The sequence below is a fragment of the Perca fluviatilis genome, chromosome 7, assembly GCF_010015445.1.
Source record: "Perca fluviatilis chromosome 7, GENO_Pfluv_1.0, whole genome shotgun sequence".
In the NCBI taxonomy this organism is placed as follows: domain Eukaryota; kingdom Metazoa; phylum Chordata; class Actinopteri; order Perciformes; family Percidae; genus Perca; species Perca fluviatilis.
In genome coordinates this window covers 20,240,158-20,262,251 of record NC_053118.1, presented here as the reverse complement: position 1 = coordinate 20,262,251, position 22,094 = coordinate 20,240,158, and the positions used below count along the sequence as shown (strand labels likewise).

Genomic DNA, 22,094 nt, shown 5'->3' with positions numbered 1-22,094 from the left:
TACATCGCCACAGTGTGACGCAATAACATTTCTGGATATTTAGACAAAAGGTGGCAAAGCTGAAGGTGTGGTTCAATTTGTTTTTCCATTGCAGAACAGCTTCACTGCCAATGCAGCGTGCTTGTTCTTGGAGGGGAAGTAAATGTGAATCACTGTCACTGACCTGCGTTTGATGTCATCGGGAGGGCGGACCAGTTGGCAAGAGGAGCCCAGTTTGGTGAGAACAGAAAAGACCTGCCCTCTCCCTCTCCACACCACATCCTCCACCACCTCCGCCCCGCTGCCGCTCCACAGCACGGAGAAGACAATGTTGGTTAGCAGGTTGCACAGCTCCTCCTCCGGGGTCTGCTGTAACGCAAACAACACTCAGTCCCAAATCCTTACACAAAAGACCTAAGACAATAAAGGCTCATAAAAAAAGACTAATAATAGGCTTGATGTATCAGTAATATTTGAGCTGAGGAGGCAGCCATACCTGTGGGTTGGACGTATTGGAGATTGTGTCTCCAGTTGGAGGGTCTGTCCCATAGCTGGTATCATCCAGCACGTTGGACAAACTGGAGCTCTTCCTAGGTCTGGCAGGTGGAAAAGGTTTTCCGTGCTCTAGAGGAGATGGCGTGTTTGTCAGACTACCTGCAGGAGTGTGTGGGCCAGTATCTCCAATGCCCCCTAGCTCCAAATCAAAGGGGCTACCAAAGGGGGAGAGGGGCTGGTAGTCTCTCCCCTCCTCGTCGGGACGAGATGAGGTGATATCAACCGCATTGGAGACGGAGGATGAGTGACTCTCCTGGTCCACTGAATCAAACGACTTAAAATGGAGGGAGCCAGTGAAGTTTTTACCACCTCCACTTGGAGGTGACTGGGACAAATCAGAGAATCCCTCTGAGATGTCCCGTGGGCCACCTTCAACCTCTTCCTCATTCTCGAGGTCCTGCGAGGTGCGGTAGCTCAGGAAGATGTCTGTGTGTGCGTCCTCTATAACCAGAGCCTTATCCCTGCACAGTGGCGGCCGGTAGATTGGCTCGAAGGAGCTGTTGGTGCTGGAGCCTGCAATGCTGGCAGCGTGGGACTCGTAGCACTCTTTCACATAGAGCTTAGTCAAAACATCCTGCCAGCCGGGCTGCCTAGCAAGCTGCTTCACATAATCATCATTGGAGTAGATCAGATGAAAGAGCTGGGGTAATATCAGAGAGGGACAGAGGAAGTCTTACGTTTTCATTACGGAGATGATGATAAATGTGCTTAGGGATGAAACGTGTACACTCTAAAGTTGACTGTGGTAGTTTTAGCAGAGTATAAATGAAGCCAGCAGACTGACCTTGCGGCAGATGTCTAAGCGGACAGTGAGCTCAGCTCGATGGGACAGACCGACCACAGCCAGGAGGTCTCTGAAGTTAGGGGTGGCATCTGTGGGAAAGTAGCACATTTTATTTAATTTTAAAGGCCATGGGAATCTATTTTTTTTAATCAGCTTTCTGCTATCAATACTAGGATCCTTCATAAACTCACTTATTATCTTCCAAAATCAGAACAATACTGGCTAAGATTTCTGTATTTGTGATTTTTCTGTGCAGTTTCTCTTTGGTTTGAAAGGTAATATCAGGTATTCCCAACATATGCACCACATACAATTTTAAGGTAACACTTACATGTTCGCTATTTCCTAATAATGTCTTGAAAGTTTACGTTAATACCTAGATCCTCTAGAAAAACTAGGTCATTTAGCTTTATAATAACGGGAAATTAAGACAAAGTTATGAGTCTGTTATTCTAATCAGTTTAGTTGTTCTATCTTGAATTTTGACTTTTCCTTATTTAAGGTTATCGAGAAATACTTTGAAAAAGCAAATTTTCAGGTGCTTCAACTTTTATAAAGGTCTATTTTATAATCCATTTCTAGCTTACTAGACCCCAGAGCACAAAGCCGTTTCGGCATTACCTGTAGCAAGGACCTGCTCGTACAGACATCGCACAGTGGTCATGGTTACAGGAATTTCATCAAGGAAACAAACCAGGCCAAGATATCCGAAATCTTTCAGCTTGATGCGCTGCTTGCTGCGCTCAGACACTCGCTCGCTTTTGAGGATTTTGTATAAAACCTGCAACATTGAAGGGAAATTGTGTAAGAGTTTTGACAATTTATCACATGGGAGTTTGCAGTAAAAGGCAAACATCTGTCAAGTGATAAGCTGATGTAATTTATGGTCAAGTCAGTTGTTTTCACCCTGAACACCCGCTCTCTGGCCTCGTCTCCGAAGCTTGGATTGAGCAGCAAGCAGTACAGCTGCTCCACGCCCCACTCCAGCAGCACGGCCTGCACCTGCTCACGCGGAGGGCTGCTCCTCAAGAGTTCATACAGCACATCCAAGGCTTTCACCGCCTGATCGATAGAGGACATAGGAAAGAGGTGAAGGAGGAGGATAAAATGCCAAGAAATATGGATTAGGAAGGGTAAAGTTTTAAGTGGTCACAAGAGGAAGTTGAAAGTACGCAGATGCCAAAACATGGGAATCAAAAAGGTAAAATCAAACTCCCTAAAGAAACACAGATAAAACACATAAGCACTACCTGCTTCTCCTCTCCGACAGTCAGAATGTATGCGAGGACACTGTGAAGATCCTCTGGTGTAGGAGACTTCAGAAAGTCTTTCAGCAAGGCGAACAGAGAGTTTTGAATCGTCTGCTTTTCATCAGAGAGAGAGCTTCCGTCTTTCTCCACACTATGACCAAAGATATTAGTTAAGGAATAAATCACCTTATGAACAGATGCAATCATGGATTTAAAATAGATAGGAATAGGTAGACTTACTTTTTAAACCACTCAACTGTTAATATATATTGTGATGGACAGCGGTGTCATTTTGAAACCATATTGTGAATGTCAAAGGTTCACCTGTAGTATGTGCGAATGGTATCCAGAACATATTGGACTCCGTACTTCCTCTTCATGCGCTGCTTCCCTTTGTTTATCACAGATGCAAGGTACTGCACGTGGGCTTTGGGAGAAAAAGAATACTTTTGTCATCTTCCTTCAGTTTGACATTTAGAAATGTCAAACCAATATGCAAGGTTGTACTGAAAACGTTCATTCATTTACAAAACAGGGTAGCAAAATGCAGCTTTAGGCACGTATTCACTTTTAATCTTTGCCACAGCCTCGAAACATTATCACCATATCTCTGATAGCTTTAAGCCTCCTCTTGCTCATTTCAGTCTTGCATATAAATATGAAAAAGGGACACAAACAGCTTCGGCAGACATGAAAAGGTTCACAGGTGTGACAACAAGAGGGCTGCCTGTGCCTACCCAGACAAACAGCAAAATGGCTTTTAGTCCAGATGCGGAAATCAAAGAGCAGGTGCTGGTAGAGTTGCTGTAGAAGGGGGCTGTTCCCCTCATTGAAAACCTGCTCCAACAGTAGCTGACAGGCCATTAAAACATTCATGTCCATCATACTGCCAGGAACCTGCCGTAGAGGAAGCACAGAGAAAGGGTGTTAAAGTGTGTCTTTTTTAAATTATTATTTTGATTTATGTGTGCACTAAGGGTTTGTGTATTTTTAGTAAAAGTGTTGCACTCAGTTGGGTATACAGTCCAAGTGTTGGTGTTCAGTGTATACCGTATGTGTGTTTCTGTCTTTGCCACTGTCAGACATGGCAACCCCATGTGATGATTATTAGGACATAGCTTCCTTACAGGATGCTCCACCTTAACGTCATATATTTCAACATATCCTGTTAGACAGAAGGCATGGCTGTGCTACACCAAGGCAATACCTGATTGGCTGCGACTATCAGAGATTCTGTGTGACAATGTAAAATTCTGTCCTCAAACACATTATCATCAATCTGAAGAAAGCAGTTTAGAAACTGACATTTATCAGCAAAATATTACATCAAGAAGTGAGAACAGGAGTGCATCACAACTCACTGTGGCTTCCATGTTTGTTATTGATATGCATTTTTTTTTTAATTTTGTTTAATTGTTGTTTATTAATCTTTCTTGATTTCAACACAACAATTTCAAAGGACAGATGTTACAGCTGATATCCTTTGTTCTCAGTCAGAGAGACCACGCAATCTGGCAAATTCTGCATAAATTTCCCCACACAAGCATGTGATACTGTCATTTTCAAAGAACTAATGCTGTTTCAACAACACCATACCCATTCATTACACAGCAATTACACAGCAGCACTACAATGGAAAAGGTCAAATATTCACTTTCAGATGCTAATCACTTCTTCTCGCAATTATTTCCCACTTGCTACAGCGAACTGATGTGCAGGGCACTTACTTTGCTGAGCATGGCTCCTATAATGCTCGGCCCATGGCAGCGCAGCAGGCTCTCTTGATTGACAGGGTGATGACGAATCAGGTTTTTCACCATCAGCAGGAAAGCTGCGATGCTGTTTCTCTCTAGTCTGCCCTCTGAGAGAAAAAAAAAATAGGGCAAAAGAACTTTTAAGATTTCCTGTGTTACCCACAGTTGTATTTGTGCATTAGCACGCACTTAATTATCAAATCTCAGGATGAGTCATTGTGAGGGTATGTGTCTCACTTCTGCTAGACTGTTTGTTCCATTTATCTCATTTTGTTCTCATCAAAATGTATGCAGACTCTGCAGGACCATAAAAAGGCCTTAAGGTGCTGACTCGTGCTGCTTCTGGCATTTAACCTATTAGCATCGATTTCACAATCTGCCCATCGCATATTATAGTATGTGCCTCTTTTCTAGCACATACTGTTTGTCCTAAAAAAAATTCAACAGCAACATCTCCTTCAAGAAACAATGTACTTGTCTCTATAATTTAGATGAACTGTCCCTTTCATTAAGACATTATCACTGCATAAAAAAAAAAAAAATCTAAAATCATACTCTAAATATCTAAACATGACCTGACCTGCAGACTTGTTCAGTGGCAGCAGCATGGCAGTGGGGCTTCTGGGGGAGGTGAGCTCTGGTCCCAGCAGGTCTGAGATCTCCTGACCGCCGTGGTAAACCTGCTCGGCCTCACATACCTGCTCGAGCAGGGGCAGCGAAACCCCTATACCTCCCATCACGTTAACAACATCCTGCAGGGAAAAAAACAAACACACTACTTTTGTAACCTTCCACCTTCCATTAGTCCTATTTATTTCAGAAATTTAATTAACAAAAGGGGACCTGCCCAAAGAGGAAGCAGCATGACAGCAAAATAAGGAAAACCAAAATAAGGTCATAAGCAGATAACACAGATATATTTCACTTCTCGCTTTGGTCACCAGAGTTGAGTTTAATTGTATGAATTATTCGAAAGAAGACATCACAGCTAACAGCTCAAAACGTTTCATATCTAACCTTGATGTCCCAGTTCACTACCCTGTGTCCTGTAAGCCTGCCATCATATTGGTGATTGGGGGACAGATCGAGACATATCTGGCTCTTAAAGGCCTGTAGAAAAACATACACACATGTAAACAAGAATATTTTACCAGTGTTTTTAAATCACATAATAAAAGCAGTGTCATGAAATATGCAAGTTTTCCTGAGTTTTAGTAGGTCACCTTTGGAGTGTAGTAGAGCAGAAGCTTGCTGTTGAGATCAGATAACTCTCCCTCTGCTTTGAATAAGGACACGTGATTGGGTCCTGTGAGGAAGAGCAGAAACCAATGTAAGTCATAAAATATGCAAACATTACTTGGTGTACATAAAAAACATTAAAAAATACTGCTAGGAGTATTCTGTAATTTTCTTTAATACTGGTTTCCTGTACACTTGATTGTCTGGTGAACTCTGGAAGAGCTAAATGCTGAAGAAATAAAATGTTGAAGGTGTATAATGTGTACAACAGCATTTGCATTGTAGCAGAGCGTGACCTACCTGCAGCATGCAGAGTTCTCGTCTGTGTCTGCTGCAGAGCCTCGTGGCAAATGAAGGCGGTGCCCAGGAGCCCATCCAGAGACGTGGGTGTTCCCCACTCTGTGTCCTGCAGTCCTGCTGGGATGGTGTGCACTGGGGAGTCTCCGAAAGAGCCCCAACGGCCTCCTGCAAAGGTGGCTGGAAAGGACTGGGAACGGATAAGGGAGGGGCCATGGGCGGGGAAGGCAAACTCAGGCGATGGGTTAGAGGACGAGGACGTGGGCAGATTGGGGGAGGTGGTGGTGGTAGTGGTCCGGTGGCCTGCCGATCCGATGCAGCAGGAGGTAAAAGGCTTCAGGAGTCAGGTTCAGGTGGGGGAAGAAAAAAGGAAGTTAGATTAATAGAGGGGAACTACTCAGTAATAATACTTCCATGGCCAGGATACATTATATACTAGTTTTAGTTACCTCACTGAAAGATGGAAAGCGAAGCTGAGCAGTTTTACGCTGCTCTCCATCAATGTAGATGGTGACCAGATTCTGACCAAATGGACGACGGCCCGGAATGTGGACTATAGCCACTGAATGCTGTGATGAAGATGGTATTAAAGAGCACATCAGTTTCTACTTGTGACAACAACAATGAAAAAATGCAAATTTGGTGGTTACAAACGTACATTTTTGTATTGAAAAACTGGAGCAACACAGACTCACTCACTCTCTCTATCTTCTTGTCTCTTCAAAAGGTACACTCTTCAATTTCTTATAGCAACTGTGCTTTCAGTTACTGACCCAGACAACGGCACTTAGAAAAATGATGGGCAATTTTTTCCTTGACAGAATCTATTTTCTTTGTGACAGGCTAAATAAGGACAAATGTTGGCCAAAATTCTAGCTGTTCTATGTCTGTCCACACTCACCCAGCATGAGTCAACTAGTGGGTGCTCTGGCAGCGTGACGGCCATGTAGTCTTTTTTAGTGCAAACAGCCACCACCAGCACTCCCTCCATGGTGAAAAAGGCCTCCAGCCCAGTTCCACTTGCTGTGAAGAAACTTTACAAAAGAAAACCCATCTGTTAAAGTATTGTTCAACGCAACTGTATACATATAAAAGCTTGCAATTCTACTTCTCACAAATCACTCGCTTCACCTGTAGAGCTGCTTTCTGCGTGGTCCTTTTCCCATGTCATGCTGAGCCCCTGTGCCAGAGTTGGCAGGGGGTTTACGGTTGTTGGAGAACTCCATGTTGAGGCAGAGCCAGGCATGAAAGGCAAACCCGCTGCCTGGCCAGCGCTGGACTGTGGGCACCATAATACCTGCCATGGGGGGAGTAAGATCAAAGTACTGCAAGGCACTGTCCTGGCCTTCTCTGGCTGCCATGGCCGAGAGAATTTGGATGGTGCGAGCGCAGTAGGGGTGCACCTTCCCCCCCACTGCGCCATTGTCCTGATCCACCCTGAGCAGTCTGAGCAGGCTCTTAAGCTCCTCTGGTCTCAAACACAAGGAGCCCAGGTCCTGCAGGAGGCCCAGCAGGGCATCTGCACACTGCCTGTCCAGACTCTGGGGCTGTGAGAGCACCTGCAGCAGAGCGCCCACCATGCCTGCCTCCACAGCCACAGTGCGACAGGATAAGGAGGCACCACAGACGGCAGCCAGCCACTGGGCCACCAGCAGCTGAAGGTCCCTTTGACCATATAGGTCAGGCAGCCATTGCAGGAGCAGCAGCAAAGGCTGTTCGTTACTAATGCCAAGGTGATGGGCATGGGCATGCTTGCCCTCCACTGCCTGGAGACAGAGTGGGACAAAAACAGTGACGACAGAGTATGAAGATAAGACGTAGCCACATGGTCAATAACTTCAGCAACACAATTTAAATAGGAACAAGGTCATAAATAAGAACTAATTGACTTCTACCGTCTCTGCACTCAGTGGGGGTAACAAGGAAATGTTTTTCACCATGTTCATCAGCTCCTGCAGAAGCCTTTTGGTTGGTTGACCTTGACTCTTCAGCACATCAAACAGTTGGGAGTAGCCAATCCTCTCTTTGAAAACCTCCTGAGGCAGAAAAGAGACAGAAATAGGCTGGAGAAAGTTGCTCCACAGGGGATAACTAGTTGGCACACTTCCATACATTGGAAGGGAATACAATGAGATTTCTTAAATAAACGGAAAACAGCTTTCCTCATGAGGCTGTCATTTTTGCTGGCAATGTAGTCATCATAGCTTAATTTGCTTTATAGTACATGTACAGAAGTATGAAGGGTATATGATTTTACCATAGAAAGTCACAAAGGGCCTTACCTTAGCAGAGGGTGAGTTGCTCATTATAGCTGTGAGGACTTCTAAAGCATGAACTGTAATACTGTCTGATCCTTTCTCCAAAACCTACATCAAAATAATGATCGTGTTAAAAAATGTTGATTGTGGCATTGCAGAACTAAAAATGTGCATCATCATGATCAACATTGATGTTGAACATTCCAACTGCACATGACCAAAAAGGAAAACAAATCAATTCTGAGGAAATCTTTCACCAACTGAATGAAGGATTATTTGTAAAGTGCAAGAGGAAGTACAGCACTTTTCTTTTCTTTTTTCCCCACACCACAATTATTGGAGCAGACTGGGTCAAAATAAGTGCACTGCTGTACCAGTCACTAAACAATCGCCTCTTTGTTAATTACTAGTAGATCCCAGCATGCAAAAAACCAAAGCCAACCACCAAAAAAGAAAGAAAGACTGAGGCAATCCCAAACTATTGCTGAAAATTAGGCAACATCTAAACCCCAGGACACGAGCCAGGTCTTTCACACAAGCACAACCAGTTACACGAAAAATAAAGAAAGACATGCATTTAAAAAAAAACACCATTTCATGCACCATGAGAAATACAGTATGCTTCTCTTGCCTTGTCAACAGGGAATTCAGCCTCTAATTATGAATGTGATATAAATCAACACTCCCACACAAGCAAAGATTAATCCTCCAACTCATAATACGAATCTTAACTTTTCAACATGCACAGTTAACGCCAGCTTGTCCTTTCTTGTATTTCAAGTTCGATTCAAATAACATTTAATCACATATACAGTAACGTAGGCTGTAAGATGGACAGACTAAAAAGGGAACTCCAGACAACAATTATCACATATAGCCGCGCTACCTGCTTTATTTACAAATGAGTGTAAGCCAGACTTCCTGCCCGAAGCTTCCTGTTTAAATAGCTCAGAGCAGTTAACGAGCGAATAGAAGGCTGAGTTTCCTGCTGACGGACCATTATCAACACCAAGTGCAGGAAGAGGGTGTACCTGGTCCACTTCGACCTCTGCGAGTAAACATGTGGTGAGGTCACACACAACCTCATGCTGCGGGCTACGCATGTTGCTCTGAAAGAGCTGCAGGACATACACACACCAGCACACACAAACACACACACACAACAACAAGACAAAAAAGTAATCTGTCAGAGGTAATGGAGACAGCTTTGATCCTGGTCTCTTTATAGCTGCTGCAGCGGCACACATGTGTTGTAGCTGTATGGGGAAAACATAAGCTGGAAGCATATATATTTCTTTTGTGATATATTTAACATTGACCAAGCAGAAAAGGTTACAATAGCACATGTGGCTTCCAGGCAAATAAAAAGGGGAAATAGATATCAAAATAAAAAAAGTGGCTGACTGACAGACTCACACACCAACTGACAGAAAGACAGATATAAAAAGCTGAAAAAGCAGACAAACACATTTTAGATGGACAGGGTTCTGACCTTGCTGTTCTGAATGAGCCTGAGGATGTGTTCAAAGCAGTTGTTGTTGAGGAACACAGCCTGCAGGACAGGCCTGTCAGCGCACTGCAGGATCTCAGGAACAGCAGCTAAAATTGACAACAAGGAGGATGTTGACTCATGTTATTTATAAGGAAAATCGATTACTTGGCCTCCATACCTATTGAGAGAGATAAAAAAGGAATGCTTTACGCTCAGCTACACTTGAAACCTAGTGGACACGCTCTTACTCAGCATTTGACTCTGGAGGGAGATCAGGCTGTCTTCCCAGCTCTGTCTCTCTTGCTGCTCACTGCTCAGCGGACGGTTCCAGTTGAGGAGCTGAAAGTAGCTGTCCAGTATCGTCCTGATCTCCACCTGCCGCTCAGCAGGGCTGCTGGAGTGCAGGAGGTGGATCATCGTGGTCAGGCACTGCAGGGTCAGCCGTGGGAGTCCCGTATCTTTGGGTTCAGAGGAGGTCCGGCAGCACCACACTCGCAGAACAGAGAACAGGTCCTCAACAGATTGACTGGTAATAGAGAGAAGGCCATTCTTCTGGAACAAAATATGGACAAAGTGACTCCCCTGTAATCAGTTTTAATTTGCACTTGCGTTTTCACAATATTCACTTATCTAGAGGACAGATAGGCTAACAGACCTTTCCTCCACTGATGACAGCTCCCTGGAGATGAACCAATCTGAGTGCGAGGAGCTCTGTGATCTGCTCGCTTTCCTTGAGACTTTCTGTGAACATTCAAGCCAAGAAACAGTGTAATGCAAGACCAGCTATCACTTAACCACAATATAGAAACACTAACACAGTGCTGTATACACACACACATATATATATATATATATATACACACACATACATATATATACATATATATATACACACACATATACACATATATATATATATATACACACATATATATATATACATATATACACATATATATATACACATATATATATATACACATATATATATATATATATATATACACACACATATATATATACACATATATATATATATACACACATATATATATACACATATATATATATATATATACACATATATATATAGACACATATATATATATATATATAATAATATATATATAATAATAATAATAATATATATACATATATACATACACATACACTAACACATATAATATATATATAATAAATAATAATAATACATAATACATATAATAAAAAATGCATATAATATATTTACATATCATATATATAATAATGCATATGCAGTATAATGTATAAATACATATATGTAATAATAATACGTACATGTAATAATAATGTGTGAAATGAGGCATCATGTATGTATGCGTATGTAATACTAAATATATAATATATAATATAATAATAAATAATATAATATCATGTAATACATATGTAATAATATATTAATTGTATAAATAAGCCTACTATAATTAGAAATTCTTGGACTCTGGTGATTGAAACCTGATAATTAGATGCTGAATAATTAAAGTTTGACTGACTGCACTGACCAGTTATTTTTCAATATAAGAAAATGGCAAATATTGATTTTCCAGGAGATTTGGAGGAAAAAAGGTCACTGCTTTTCAAGACAAAGATGACAGATCTAAGCTGCAGTGGGAACAGTTTGATTCTTGTGTGAGGTCTGACAGAGTTCAAAGTGGTAGAGCAAACAAAAGGGAGTGTCTCACCATGGTAAAGAGCAGACAGCTCCTCTGGCAAGGCCAATGGGGAGAACTTATACTTGTTTCTCTCCAGCAAGCTCACCTCCTCCCTGCAACACACAAAGCTTTGAGTCACCACATTGACTCACATCACGCCCAGTCAGTCAAGGACTGCCACTGACACTGCTGGATCTAATGAGGGTTGACTTCAAGGCTTACACACAACAGGGTGTTCACAAAAGGTTGGGCAAGATGTTAAATGCATAAGATAGTATTTGAGTCTTTGTGTGACTAAATTCCACCTCCCACACATTCACACAGGGTGAAGCAGCACACACTCACCCTGCCAAGCGTCTCCTCCACGTCTGATAAGGGTCAAAGAGACTTTCACACAGCACAAGTCCATACTGCACAACCATTTGCAGAGACGACTGCTCCCCTTGTCCCTTCTTTAGCTGTCCAAAATAAAAGTTTAAAAACACTCATTATCTGTAACTCATATTCAGAACAGAGACACCTGTGTCGGATGTTCTTTTAACATGCAACAAATTCCTGTACAATGATTAGAAGGTCGACAAGACATCAACTTCTCTTTTCAGCGTAAACTAGTTCTGTTACTTCTGTGTGAAGATGTTACACACTAAACAGAATACATTGTGTTTAGGTTTCACTGTCTCTCTACTGTACATCACATTCCTGCACAGTTTGGCTACTAAATAATCTTTGCATGTGTGATATACTGACCAAGCGGTGGAGCCAAGCCCTAGTCATATATCAATACATTTTTGTCTGGTTTGAGCTACTGTTATTAATGGACTTACCTGGTCCAAACAGATATTCAAAAGCTTGATGGTTTCAAAAACAAAACCCGGAGTCTTGTCTGGCTCGATGTTCTCCATATTCCTAGAAGAAGAGAGAAACTTATGCAATTGAGTGTTAAGAAACTCTGCTTACACAATATGGTCATCGTACATCGTAATTACAGTGGATGCACAAAATGTAAGAGACAATTCCTGACACTGAGTTGCAGCCGCTTTGCACAATCTGCAATGCAATTTCTGGAAAAGTAAAAAAACAAAAACAATAACAACTAATTAATCTGGTTCCCTTTTATCACCATTGCTTCTTTTGTTATTGGTACAAATGTAATACTAATAAGGAACAAGACAAAATGATCTAATTGTGTGCATTACGTTAAAAGTTTATTTCCAAAAAACTAACTTTATTTAGTCTCTGGTACCTACCTAAAATATTATTTTAACCCTAAAATGTCCAACAGCCTAATTATATTGTATTGTTATGGTGTATTAATAATACTATTATATATATTACTACAAGTAATACTAGCTAATATTACCTAATGACCTAATGACTGGAGACTGCTTGTCATCATGATAACATCTGTAACTGATTTTCCCAATACTTTCATAGGCACAACAGTTCCACTATGTAGCATGTTTACGGCCATGACGATGATGCATACTGTATACTGTACACAGCAGCTGGCCCTCACCTGCAGACAATGATGAAGAACTTGATGAGGAGCAGGGGGTGAGGGGTGGTGCCATTGGGCTCGGTGGCATCGGAGAGTTGCACCGCACTCTGACATAACTGGGTGCCGAGGAGCACCAGGACCTCCCTTGGGAGCAAGGGCACCTCTGAGCTGCACTCCTCCAGCCTGGGAGATGGGAGAGGAGGATGTGGGAAGAGAGGTGGTGAGAGGCAGTAGGAAAGAGGCAAAGGGCATTGTAATAGGGGCGTTCATGCGTAAAATAAACATGTCAAAATGGTTCCTCTACAGAAGGTCAGAGTTCATCCTGCTTTGGGGAGTACAAACCGGTAAGAGCTTCTGGCTATGTAATTTGTGAACTGTTACTACTCACCTTCGAGGCTCCAGTGACTGCACATCTATGAGCCTCTCAAAGGATGCCACGAACGCCTCCAGCCACTGCTGCAGATAGCCCACGTCTTTCTGCAGGAAGGAAAAAAGAACCCATGAGGCAAGAAAGTGACCTTCTTCACGCCTCTGGTCATGTGCAGCGGGCAGAGTTAGTAAATAAAAGTGCATTTGAAAAAAAAATTTGGTTACACAAGAAATATCAATGGAACATGTTCTTTGCTTGTGCTCAGTTGTTGTGGCACTACTCTTAAAAAGGTTGAGCATTTAACTGTGACACACTGGCTGAAGACATGGCACTGACTAAATCATGTGACCTGTTTTGGTAACAGGATGTTGCAAAGAGATGTAACTCACAGAGTGGAACACATGAGCCAATTCTTTCCCTTTTCAAAACAGGGAGGTTAAAAGAAACAAAATGTTCCCTTGGTTCAGTCATAAACTCAGTATACAGCGGTCAACATTCAATAACATCTTCTCATTGTACGCATTGGCATTTTCCTACACAAGACGTTCCTGCGTCGCTGCGTCTTATAGTATCATTTAAGATGGTTTCAATTGTGCAAGGATGTTTACATACAAACAGTCGGTATCACAGCTTCGATCAGCCTCTGCAGTGCAACGTATCCTGCCACTCTTCCCTCCTCATATCAGTCTCTCAATTTCACAAAGACCAAATGTCACACAGTTCACCACAGAGAAACAACTTTAAACTGAATAATTTTGCTCTTTTCAAAACATTTTATATAAAGCCAAATGATGCTTAATACGTCCTGAACGTTCAGACAAGTGGTGCTTCTTGTGGGAACCCAGTATTTCAATAATCAAATCGCAAAAACACAGGACATCTCGAAATGTTCCTTGTATGTACCATGCGTTGAAACAACCTGAACATTTTGATTAACTGAGGCAGCATGAGGGAAGACATGAGATGTTTCAGACTGACTGACTCGTACACAAAAAAAAACGTGATTGTACACAAATAACATACAGTAGAGCAAACAGCACATGGTAGAACAATAAATCAGGTACTTCCCCTTAGCCAACCAGCAAAAAGGTCAAAGATAGCTATGTATAGTGTGCTGCAACTGATGCCACAGTACAAAGCTGCAACATACTGCTGTAGCTCACCGCATGTTTAATGTGTAGCTAATTGTCACAGTTCCTCTAGAGAAAATGAAATATAATGCAATAAACTCTGAACACATTTCTAGTTATTAATGTTAAATGGACATTACCAACTGGCATTGACTCATGAGCCAGTCCATCTCTCATTGTATGTGGCTGAGCAGGGTGCCAGGTTCTGGCGAACCCAGTCTCAGATGAGGCTTCGGCGTAGTCTCCAGCCAGCAGCTCAGAAGCTGCACACACCGACCCTTAACCAGCACCAGCGTCTGACCCGCTCCTTTCTGATCTTCCAAACGTCAAGCGAGCAACCAGGAAATTACATGTCACTTTAACCGTAGCTTATTTCCTTCATACGCTGACTTCTCATCAAACCCCTTCCTCTTTTGGTTTTACTGCTACAGTTGTGAGCAGATATGAGAGAGGCCTCTATAAGAAAAAAAACAACTTCCCACAGCAACAATGAAGCACCGGGACTACGTCTATGCTTTTATAAATTGAACACATCAAAAAGACGCTTTCTGAGTTGGAATATAGGTCACTGAGCCTCTCAGTGTAAGCGCACAGACAGACTGAAATGTGATGAGTTGAAGCAATGAATGTCATAATATAAATAATATTTTGCTTTCCTTTTGCTATGTTTTGTATTGTGCTATGGACCATTTTTTTGTGTCCTGAATAAAGAATATGATGATGATGATTACTATATTTCCACTTGGAGAAAGCTTAGCCATTATGCCTTTATGTCACAGTAAGTTTTATTATACGAAATCTGATTAGCAAATTATTAAAAAACAACAATAAAATGATGTGAATCACACACACATACTATATGTGTTATGAATATTAAAATAACTGCATATACTCTGTGAAAACAGTAAAGCTAACCAAACAACCTAATGTTTTGTGCCTCTAAAATCTGGACATTCAGGTATTTGTGGCTTGAGTAGGAGAGGCAAGGACACAAAGACATATATGCAACACTCCCACGGCTTTGTTTTATTTTCCTATTTAAGATACAGTAGCTGAATGACTGAATCCTCCCTAACATTACACAAGATGTAATAACTATTTATTGTATTTATTGTAATTTTTATGATGCTTAATCATCCAGTGTTGTTAATGACGATACCATGCAGGGAATATGTCATCAATTCTAATTACGTCTACTGGAACTCACAATGTACAAAGAAACACAATAATAGGGGTTAATTAAGTGACGGGATTTGGAATTTATGATTTTACAACCGATATGAGGACAGCCATACTTTTTACACTGAGTATGACTAAATGTAACAATGTAAGCTTTGCTTTCTAGTTTTTCTAGTCATTTTTTCTGTACCCTGTCAAGCGCAGAGGCTTTGATGTGTTGTTTAGGTACACTCAAGCTCCAGGGTGTACCTGGCACAGCTAGATTGTTAGCGTGTAATAAATAAAAATGTTATCACAAATACGAAGTGAATGTGGTTTGCTAATGAGAAGTAAAAACAGGGGAAATACATTAAAAAAACATACTTGTGCACTAAAAAGCATCCGTTACAAAATGACTATTGATCAAAACCTCAGAAGACATACACATCCCTTGCTTTCAGTTCTATCAACTTATTTCCCTCAACATTGCCCAGAGCAACTAGTGGAAGGATTTGTTTGATAAAGATGCTATTAGAACAGATGTCACACACCAACCATGAGGTAGCAACCCCTATAAACTGTGTAATTTATCTCAGATTTCTCTGCACATGGCAAAGCAGCTGTGTGGCTCTCTGCTGCTTGGCATTCTGCTTCGCTCCGGCTTCCTGCATGAGTGAAAGCAAAGAGCACTTTGATTTTCCTGGTTGGCCCTTCTGTTGGTAAACAGGGGAGATCAAGGTAACACGAGGGAATTCAATCACAGGGCTCATAGGACGGTCATAGTGAGCTGCAGGGGTGGCTGTTGTTGTTGCATCTCTCATATTGAAGTGAATCATAGCATGATCAGTAACGGAGACAAATACACAGTACGGTGAGCCAGAAAATAGGACTCTCTTATATCCCTTTCACACCAATGGCTCAATCAGGGTATAACCCAGGTTGACTGTGTGTTTATAATAATAATAATAGCAAGTAGGGGGGTTAGTTCCACAGCTCTGTGGATGGTTACAGGCTACAGGCTTTAATTAATCCCTCTAACAGTCTCTTAAGATAATGATCACAGGATAATCACACACTTTTTCTCAGCCAGCCTTACATCTTACTGTGTCCACACTGTTTGGAAAGATGCTTCTTTGTTTCACTCTCATCCAGAATAATGACATCTAGGAGTCACAGTTGTCTACCTCAGTGTGTCTTGGGTAAGTTATCTCTCAGCAGTAGACACTGTGTGGACCACATAAGCTCAGTATACATAAAAACTTTCTCACTAATGTCCAAACAGTCCAAGTTAATGTCTTCAAATAGTTTGTGTGACTGATTAGCAGTCCAAAAAGCCCCAAATTACCTGCAACGTCAACAGATGAATGGCTCCTGCTTATCAAATATGAGGGTTTGATTGGTTTTCTCAGTTTTGTATAACTGTAAATTGAATAAAATTGGGTATTATAGCATGACACAAAACAGACAACATGTAGTCATTACTTTGGGTCACAGTTTTGGACCTAATTACCTATTAATTGCTAAATTCATCCTCAAAGCAATCAGTAAAAAACAAAACAAAACAAGCATTAGTTGCAGCCCTACAACCAGCATGTAATGAAACACAAAAACTGATTAAACTGTTGTCAAAGTACAGTCAAAATGTATTTTCCAAAAACAATACCCTTCTGGTTAAGTTAAGTTACTCCCCCCGTGATTCGATCGCACTCTTATGTTGCTCTTATGTCTATGCCTGTTAGGCATGAGCAATTGATGATGGCCTGAAAAGCATTCTCAGATATGAGATATGGAGCTCTGAAATTGTGCCAGTAAGGTGGTTTTTAATTCCAGCAGATTGAAGAGACAGGCATGTTCTGCTCATTGTACTGTATAAGAGTCTTGATGAGCATCACTTGGCTTAACATGCTCTCACCACTTAAAACTGCACAAACCTGATAAGCAAGAAACATTTAGTGAGTAAAAATGGTATGTTTACATTGTAAATTAAAGTTTGTCTATTGTGTTATAATGTATCCATACACTGTTGTCTCGACTATAGCAAATAATCAAATTTATGGTCCATAACAGAAGATGTTATACAGAAAAGCATCAATGTATCTATCATTGCCTGCCTGCTTATTATATTACAATGGCTTTTCAGTCCTGAACCTCAGCTGATCTCGAAAGGGGTGTGTGATCTCTTGCATAATCGGAGGAAGCAGAGCTCCTTTATCCCCGACAAGCTTGAGCACGTTCTGCATTCTTATTGCAAATACAGAACGATGGCTGAGATACTGCATGTACTTGAAAATGTTGGCATCAACTGTTAGGATTGATCTCAGCTTTACTATATACTGTAAACTCCCATAATCTAATATGAGTTTACTGGATACTTGAATGTTCATTGATTGATGCTGAGGTTTTTTGTCTTGTACACTGAGGCTGATGATAAATGCAGAAAAAACTTGAAAAAAAAGACTGAAACAAATATCTGAATACGGACAAATTGCCATCAACAAAGACACACAAGGCTGAAAAATGTACAGCCTGAAATTCAGACCTGGGTGTAAAGACATCTGCCTTGTGTGTTTGTTGTGACTCAAACAGTGTGTCAGGCCATTGGCACTAGCTTGTTTGCAGCTTTAACAAAACACCTGTTAAACATAGCTGCAGTCTCTTGTCCAGTTTGACTTATTTGCAATAGTCAAAACTTTCTGTGATGTGGGACATGATCATAATACAAGGCCTGTGAGTCAGAGAAGGATTGTGTCTAGTTAAAAAGATATCTGTGCCAACTTGACTTAAAGGCAGCAACAAAAACATCATGGTGATTTCAATAGTAGAGGCAGGTGATTGTTCTCTGAAGGTTCTGCTGTCTTTCTGCAGCCTATTGTGTTTCTGAGTCACAAAACGCGGTGCCATTGAATACTGGGCTCAATTAAATCCCTTGCTTCTGCCATCCTTCATCGGATCGTTCTTTTAGCCTTGGAGCAACTGATGAAAACTAACAGATAGCCAAGAGGAAGTGGTCTTGCACAGTGAGATGCTAAACAGCTGTCACAGTCAGATCCAAGGGCACACACACACACACACACACACACACACACACACACACACACACACACACACACACACACACACACACACACACACACACACACACACACACACACACACACACACACACACACATATCAACGACTTGCATTAGCAACAGATAACTTGAGACAGTGTCAACAACTTGTTATGTTTGTTAAAGACTGGCATAACCAGGAAAGTTCAGTGAATCTGCAGTCACACGTGGTGCAGCAGCAGCCCAAAGGGGAAGGAACAGTGCATATTAGAAGACACACTTCCTCTGGGATATGCTCAAAATGACCACAATGACCACTTTGATAGTAGATGTTGTAAGAGGTGTGTCACCGATGCATTTAGAGCATTATTGCAGTTATTCCAGCATTGACTTCTGCACTGTTTAAAGCATGTCTGGTTTCCTAGATTGGAATTAAGGCTAGTCCCAAATTAAAGCAACATACAATAGAGACATGTAATGAAAAATGTCCTATAGTCTATGACTAGATTTTATCCTTGTGAAGAAACCTGCCCTTTAGATCCACTGTGATAATAAGAGAGCAGTCTTTATGCCCTGCAGTGAACATAGAGTGAGTGCATGCAAACTTGGAAAGAAGTCTCATCTTGTTTTCTCTGTCTTCAGGCATGGAAGCATATTGCAAACACATTAAATAATAATACTTCATTTTATTTACAGCCAAACTGTCTTCTTCCTTCAAAAGGAGACATGACATGACAGCATGTGCAATATTTTTGTTGCTATTAATTTGTTTTCCGTGTTATTACCGAGAAATAGTGCTTTGATGAAAAACCAAAGGGATGAGCTGCAGTGACACCCACAGGGGCAACATTTGAGATCAAAATATTAGGCTACACAAAACACAAAATGTACGATATAGCCAAACTAGTTTTTACACCAATATTGTTTCTTGTTTCTTTCTTTAATATTTGAACTATAGAGTAAGGCATTGTGCATCTGGGACCAAGTCAAAAATATATGTTCCATAATAAGTGAGAATATTTCCGTGAACAATAAAACCGGCTCCATCAATGAATCCTATTATGGTTTAAATGTGACATGCTTAAGTGAGGAAGAGACACAGGAAAGAACAGGAACAGGAAGTAGCCTAGTGACACCTGCGTCGCAGGTACAGGATCAAAAACACGCTTCATTTAGTGGGTTACTCTGTTTCAAATACCACGATTACTTACTGCTTTCAATAGCTTAAATGGCTTAGTGACACAGTCATGTGACACGATATACTAGTTCTAGTAGCCTATGCAGAGGACAGCCACCACCACTTGGTAAATAAACAGCTGCTGTACAAATAGGCACAAAAAACGACTTCCTCATGTAACCGTTTACAACAAATGACAGAGACCTGATAATACATAGCACGGCTGCAGTACAGACCCCACACACACACACACACACACACACACACACACACACACACACACACACACACACACACACACACACTATGGTCATGTTTATCGGGTCATGTTATAAACTTCAGGCAGAGGACCTGTGCAACAGGTGTCACAGTCAGGTCTTCCGGACTTGCACTCACCTTTGTGTAAAATAACATCCACAGCTCATACAGCCTTTCCTTCGATGCCATACCGCCGCACTTGTGGTTGCTCATAATCCTGTTTTTAAATAAATCATATACTGGTAAGCATGGTCAAAGCCAGGGCTTTTTGAAGTTGTTTCGTAAAGGCAGGAGGACGCGGCACGCTCCTAAGAACCATTCCTGCAAATTCGACCACAATAATCCACGCAAAAGTGATTTCTGTGTCAACACGCAAAGTTATCACAGTGGCATGAAAAAGCACAGCATCGCCACGGTGCGATTGTTGTCTAAATTATAAAACCAGGAACAAAAATGCGTGGAAATGCATGTCTGGAGCAGGAACACCCATGTCCGCGTTTAGAGCGAGCTTGTTGCTGTGTGATTCCTATTGGGGAGAGTTCCCACGGAAGCGACAGATGCCATTTGCTCAAGACCAAGAAATGACTGCGCTGTTCATGAGGATTTGGTCAGCCTGAAGGTGTACAGTCCTGTGTTATCTGTGATGAGCAGCACCATGTTATCAGCAACTAGTGTCTGACTCTATTAACAAGACATGAGTTGACTGCTCACAGGTAGGCTGATATTCTTAAAGAGACACACACACACACACACACACACACACACACACACACACACACACACACACACACACACACACACACACACACACACACACACACACACACACACACACACAGCTTCTCCAGGACTACTCTTACTGACTGACAAAGGGAAGTTGATAAAATGTTGCAGCATTTGCAACAGAATGGGCAGCCTATGACATCACATGTTTTGATACAAAAGAATTTGTTGTGCAAATTTGTTGTGCAAGTTCAATAGACTGAGGATGAAGCTGCAAAGCAACATTCTGATAACATAAAGACACACAAACACACAGGACTGAACTTCAGACTCTTACAGCTGGTTCAACAATGGTTCCTGCAGGAAGTAGTAGGCTGTAGGCTAATAATAATTATTGCACATACTTTTATCATATTCCTGATGAAGACACATAATCATGTTAGCAATGGAGAGACTATATTATTACAATTGATTGATACTAAAAGTAAAATATAGGAATATATTCAAACTATTACTCTAGTAAAAGTGTTGAATTATGTGCAGCAGAAATGTATGGCTACACAGTTGTCAAAATTAGAAGTGCTCATTTTGAAAAATGGTCCTTTCGTCTCTCCCTGAAAAGGAAGTCTGGCAACAGCTTACTTATCATGAAAATGAGACACTTCACATACATGTCAATTCCCTAAAAAATGGCTAATGATATAAGACATAGGCCTACTGAAATAACTTTGTTCTTGACACTTCTTGCAAGAGGAGTCAGGTTTATTGCATGCAGTTGGGTGATTTTTAGTGAGTCTAACAAAGTATTATATATATAAAGTAAGTATTATATGTAACGGTTTTATCATATTTTTTACATGTTTAGCATATGGTTTTTGTATGTAAAACACCTTGTAGAGTATGAGAAAATGCACCTTTTCTGTGGTGTGTCTGTTGTATTGAGTTGATAGTTTACAGACAACTTTTTCCTATCTGCTTTGGTATAACAGGAGTTAATTTGTCTCTTGATGGACCACAACAATGTATTTCAAATGGGTAGTTAGTTGATTTATTAGTGTTATTATATTTAACCTTTTTAGCACCTTTAACACAACCAAGTTTGTGTTGTCATACACTTGGTCATGAGGAGGATGGACACAGTGAAGCTTGAGGCAGCTGTATTACCATGGTGATGGCCTACATTCCTAACCAGGACCTGACAGTGTGACCATCAACATGCGGGACAGTGTGCCAGGCTGTCCTTTGTATTCCCCTTAATGTATAGGTCTGCTAATAGTCCATACGTATGTTTAAATACTATCCAAAAAATAACCTAGAGCTACTGAGAGTTAAATCAATTAAAGTAGGCCTACTCTATGTGCCAATACATCTGACCCCAACAAAAGCTGTGCTGTTTAAAATGTGAAAAATCTCATTATCCTAAGTTAAA

The 22,094-nt window shown here is 41.1% G+C and overlaps 1 protein-coding gene across 3 annotated transcripts in view; it reads right to left on the bottom strand.

Annotated features, from left to right (window-relative positions):
• Positions 1–20,648, bottom strand: part of nbeal2 (neurobeachin-like 2) — a 33,908-nt gene extending 13,260 nt beyond the window's left edge. The window contains exons 1-28 of one of the 3 annotated variants that reach the window (XM_039806943.1): positions 20,081–20,648; positions 13,186–13,274; positions 12,816–12,980; positions 12,124–12,205; positions 11,645–11,757; positions 11,330–11,412; positions 10,264–10,349; positions 9,857–10,160; positions 9,609–9,715; positions 9,148–9,234; positions 8,141–8,224; positions 7,796–7,894; positions 6,990–7,624; positions 6,760–6,892; positions 6,308–6,427; positions 5,862–6,192; positions 5,546–5,628; positions 5,340–5,432; positions 4,903–5,074; positions 4,296–4,429; positions 3,306–3,465; positions 2,893–2,995; positions 2,569–2,719; positions 2,225–2,380; positions 1,940–2,099; positions 1,319–1,407; positions 476–1,174; positions 164–345 (exon numbers count right to left, since the gene is read on the bottom strand). In XM_039806943.1, coding sequence (XP_039662877.1) covers positions 164–345; positions 476–1,174; positions 1,319–1,407; positions 1,940–2,099; positions 2,225–2,380; positions 2,569–2,719; positions 2,893–2,995; positions 3,306–3,465; positions 4,296–4,429; positions 4,903–5,074; positions 5,340–5,432; positions 5,546–5,628; positions 5,862–6,192; positions 6,308–6,427; positions 6,760–6,892; positions 6,990–7,624; positions 7,796–7,894; positions 8,141–8,224; positions 9,148–9,234; positions 9,609–9,715; positions 9,857–10,160; positions 10,264–10,349; positions 11,330–11,412; positions 11,645–11,757; positions 12,124–12,205; positions 12,816–12,980; positions 13,186–13,274; positions 20,081–20,155 — 4,775 coding nt within the window. In that variant the 5' untranslated portion in view covers positions 20,156–20,648. Of the gene's footprint in view, positions 1–163; positions 349–475; positions 1,175–1,318; positions 1,408–1,939; positions 2,100–2,224; positions 2,381–2,568; positions 2,720–2,892; positions 2,996–3,305; positions 3,466–4,295; positions 4,430–4,902; positions 5,075–5,339; positions 5,433–5,545; positions 5,629–5,861; positions 6,193–6,307; positions 6,428–6,759; positions 6,893–6,989; positions 7,625–7,795; positions 7,895–8,140; positions 8,225–9,147; positions 9,235–9,608; positions 9,716–9,856; positions 10,161–10,263; positions 10,350–11,329; positions 11,413–11,644; positions 11,758–12,123; positions 12,206–12,815; positions 12,981–13,185; positions 13,275–20,080 lie in introns of all 3 variants that reach the window. The other 2 variants (XM_039806942.1, XM_039806944.1) reach the window with 2 other exon arrangements.
• Positions 20,649–22,094: the final 1,446 nt, after the last annotated feature.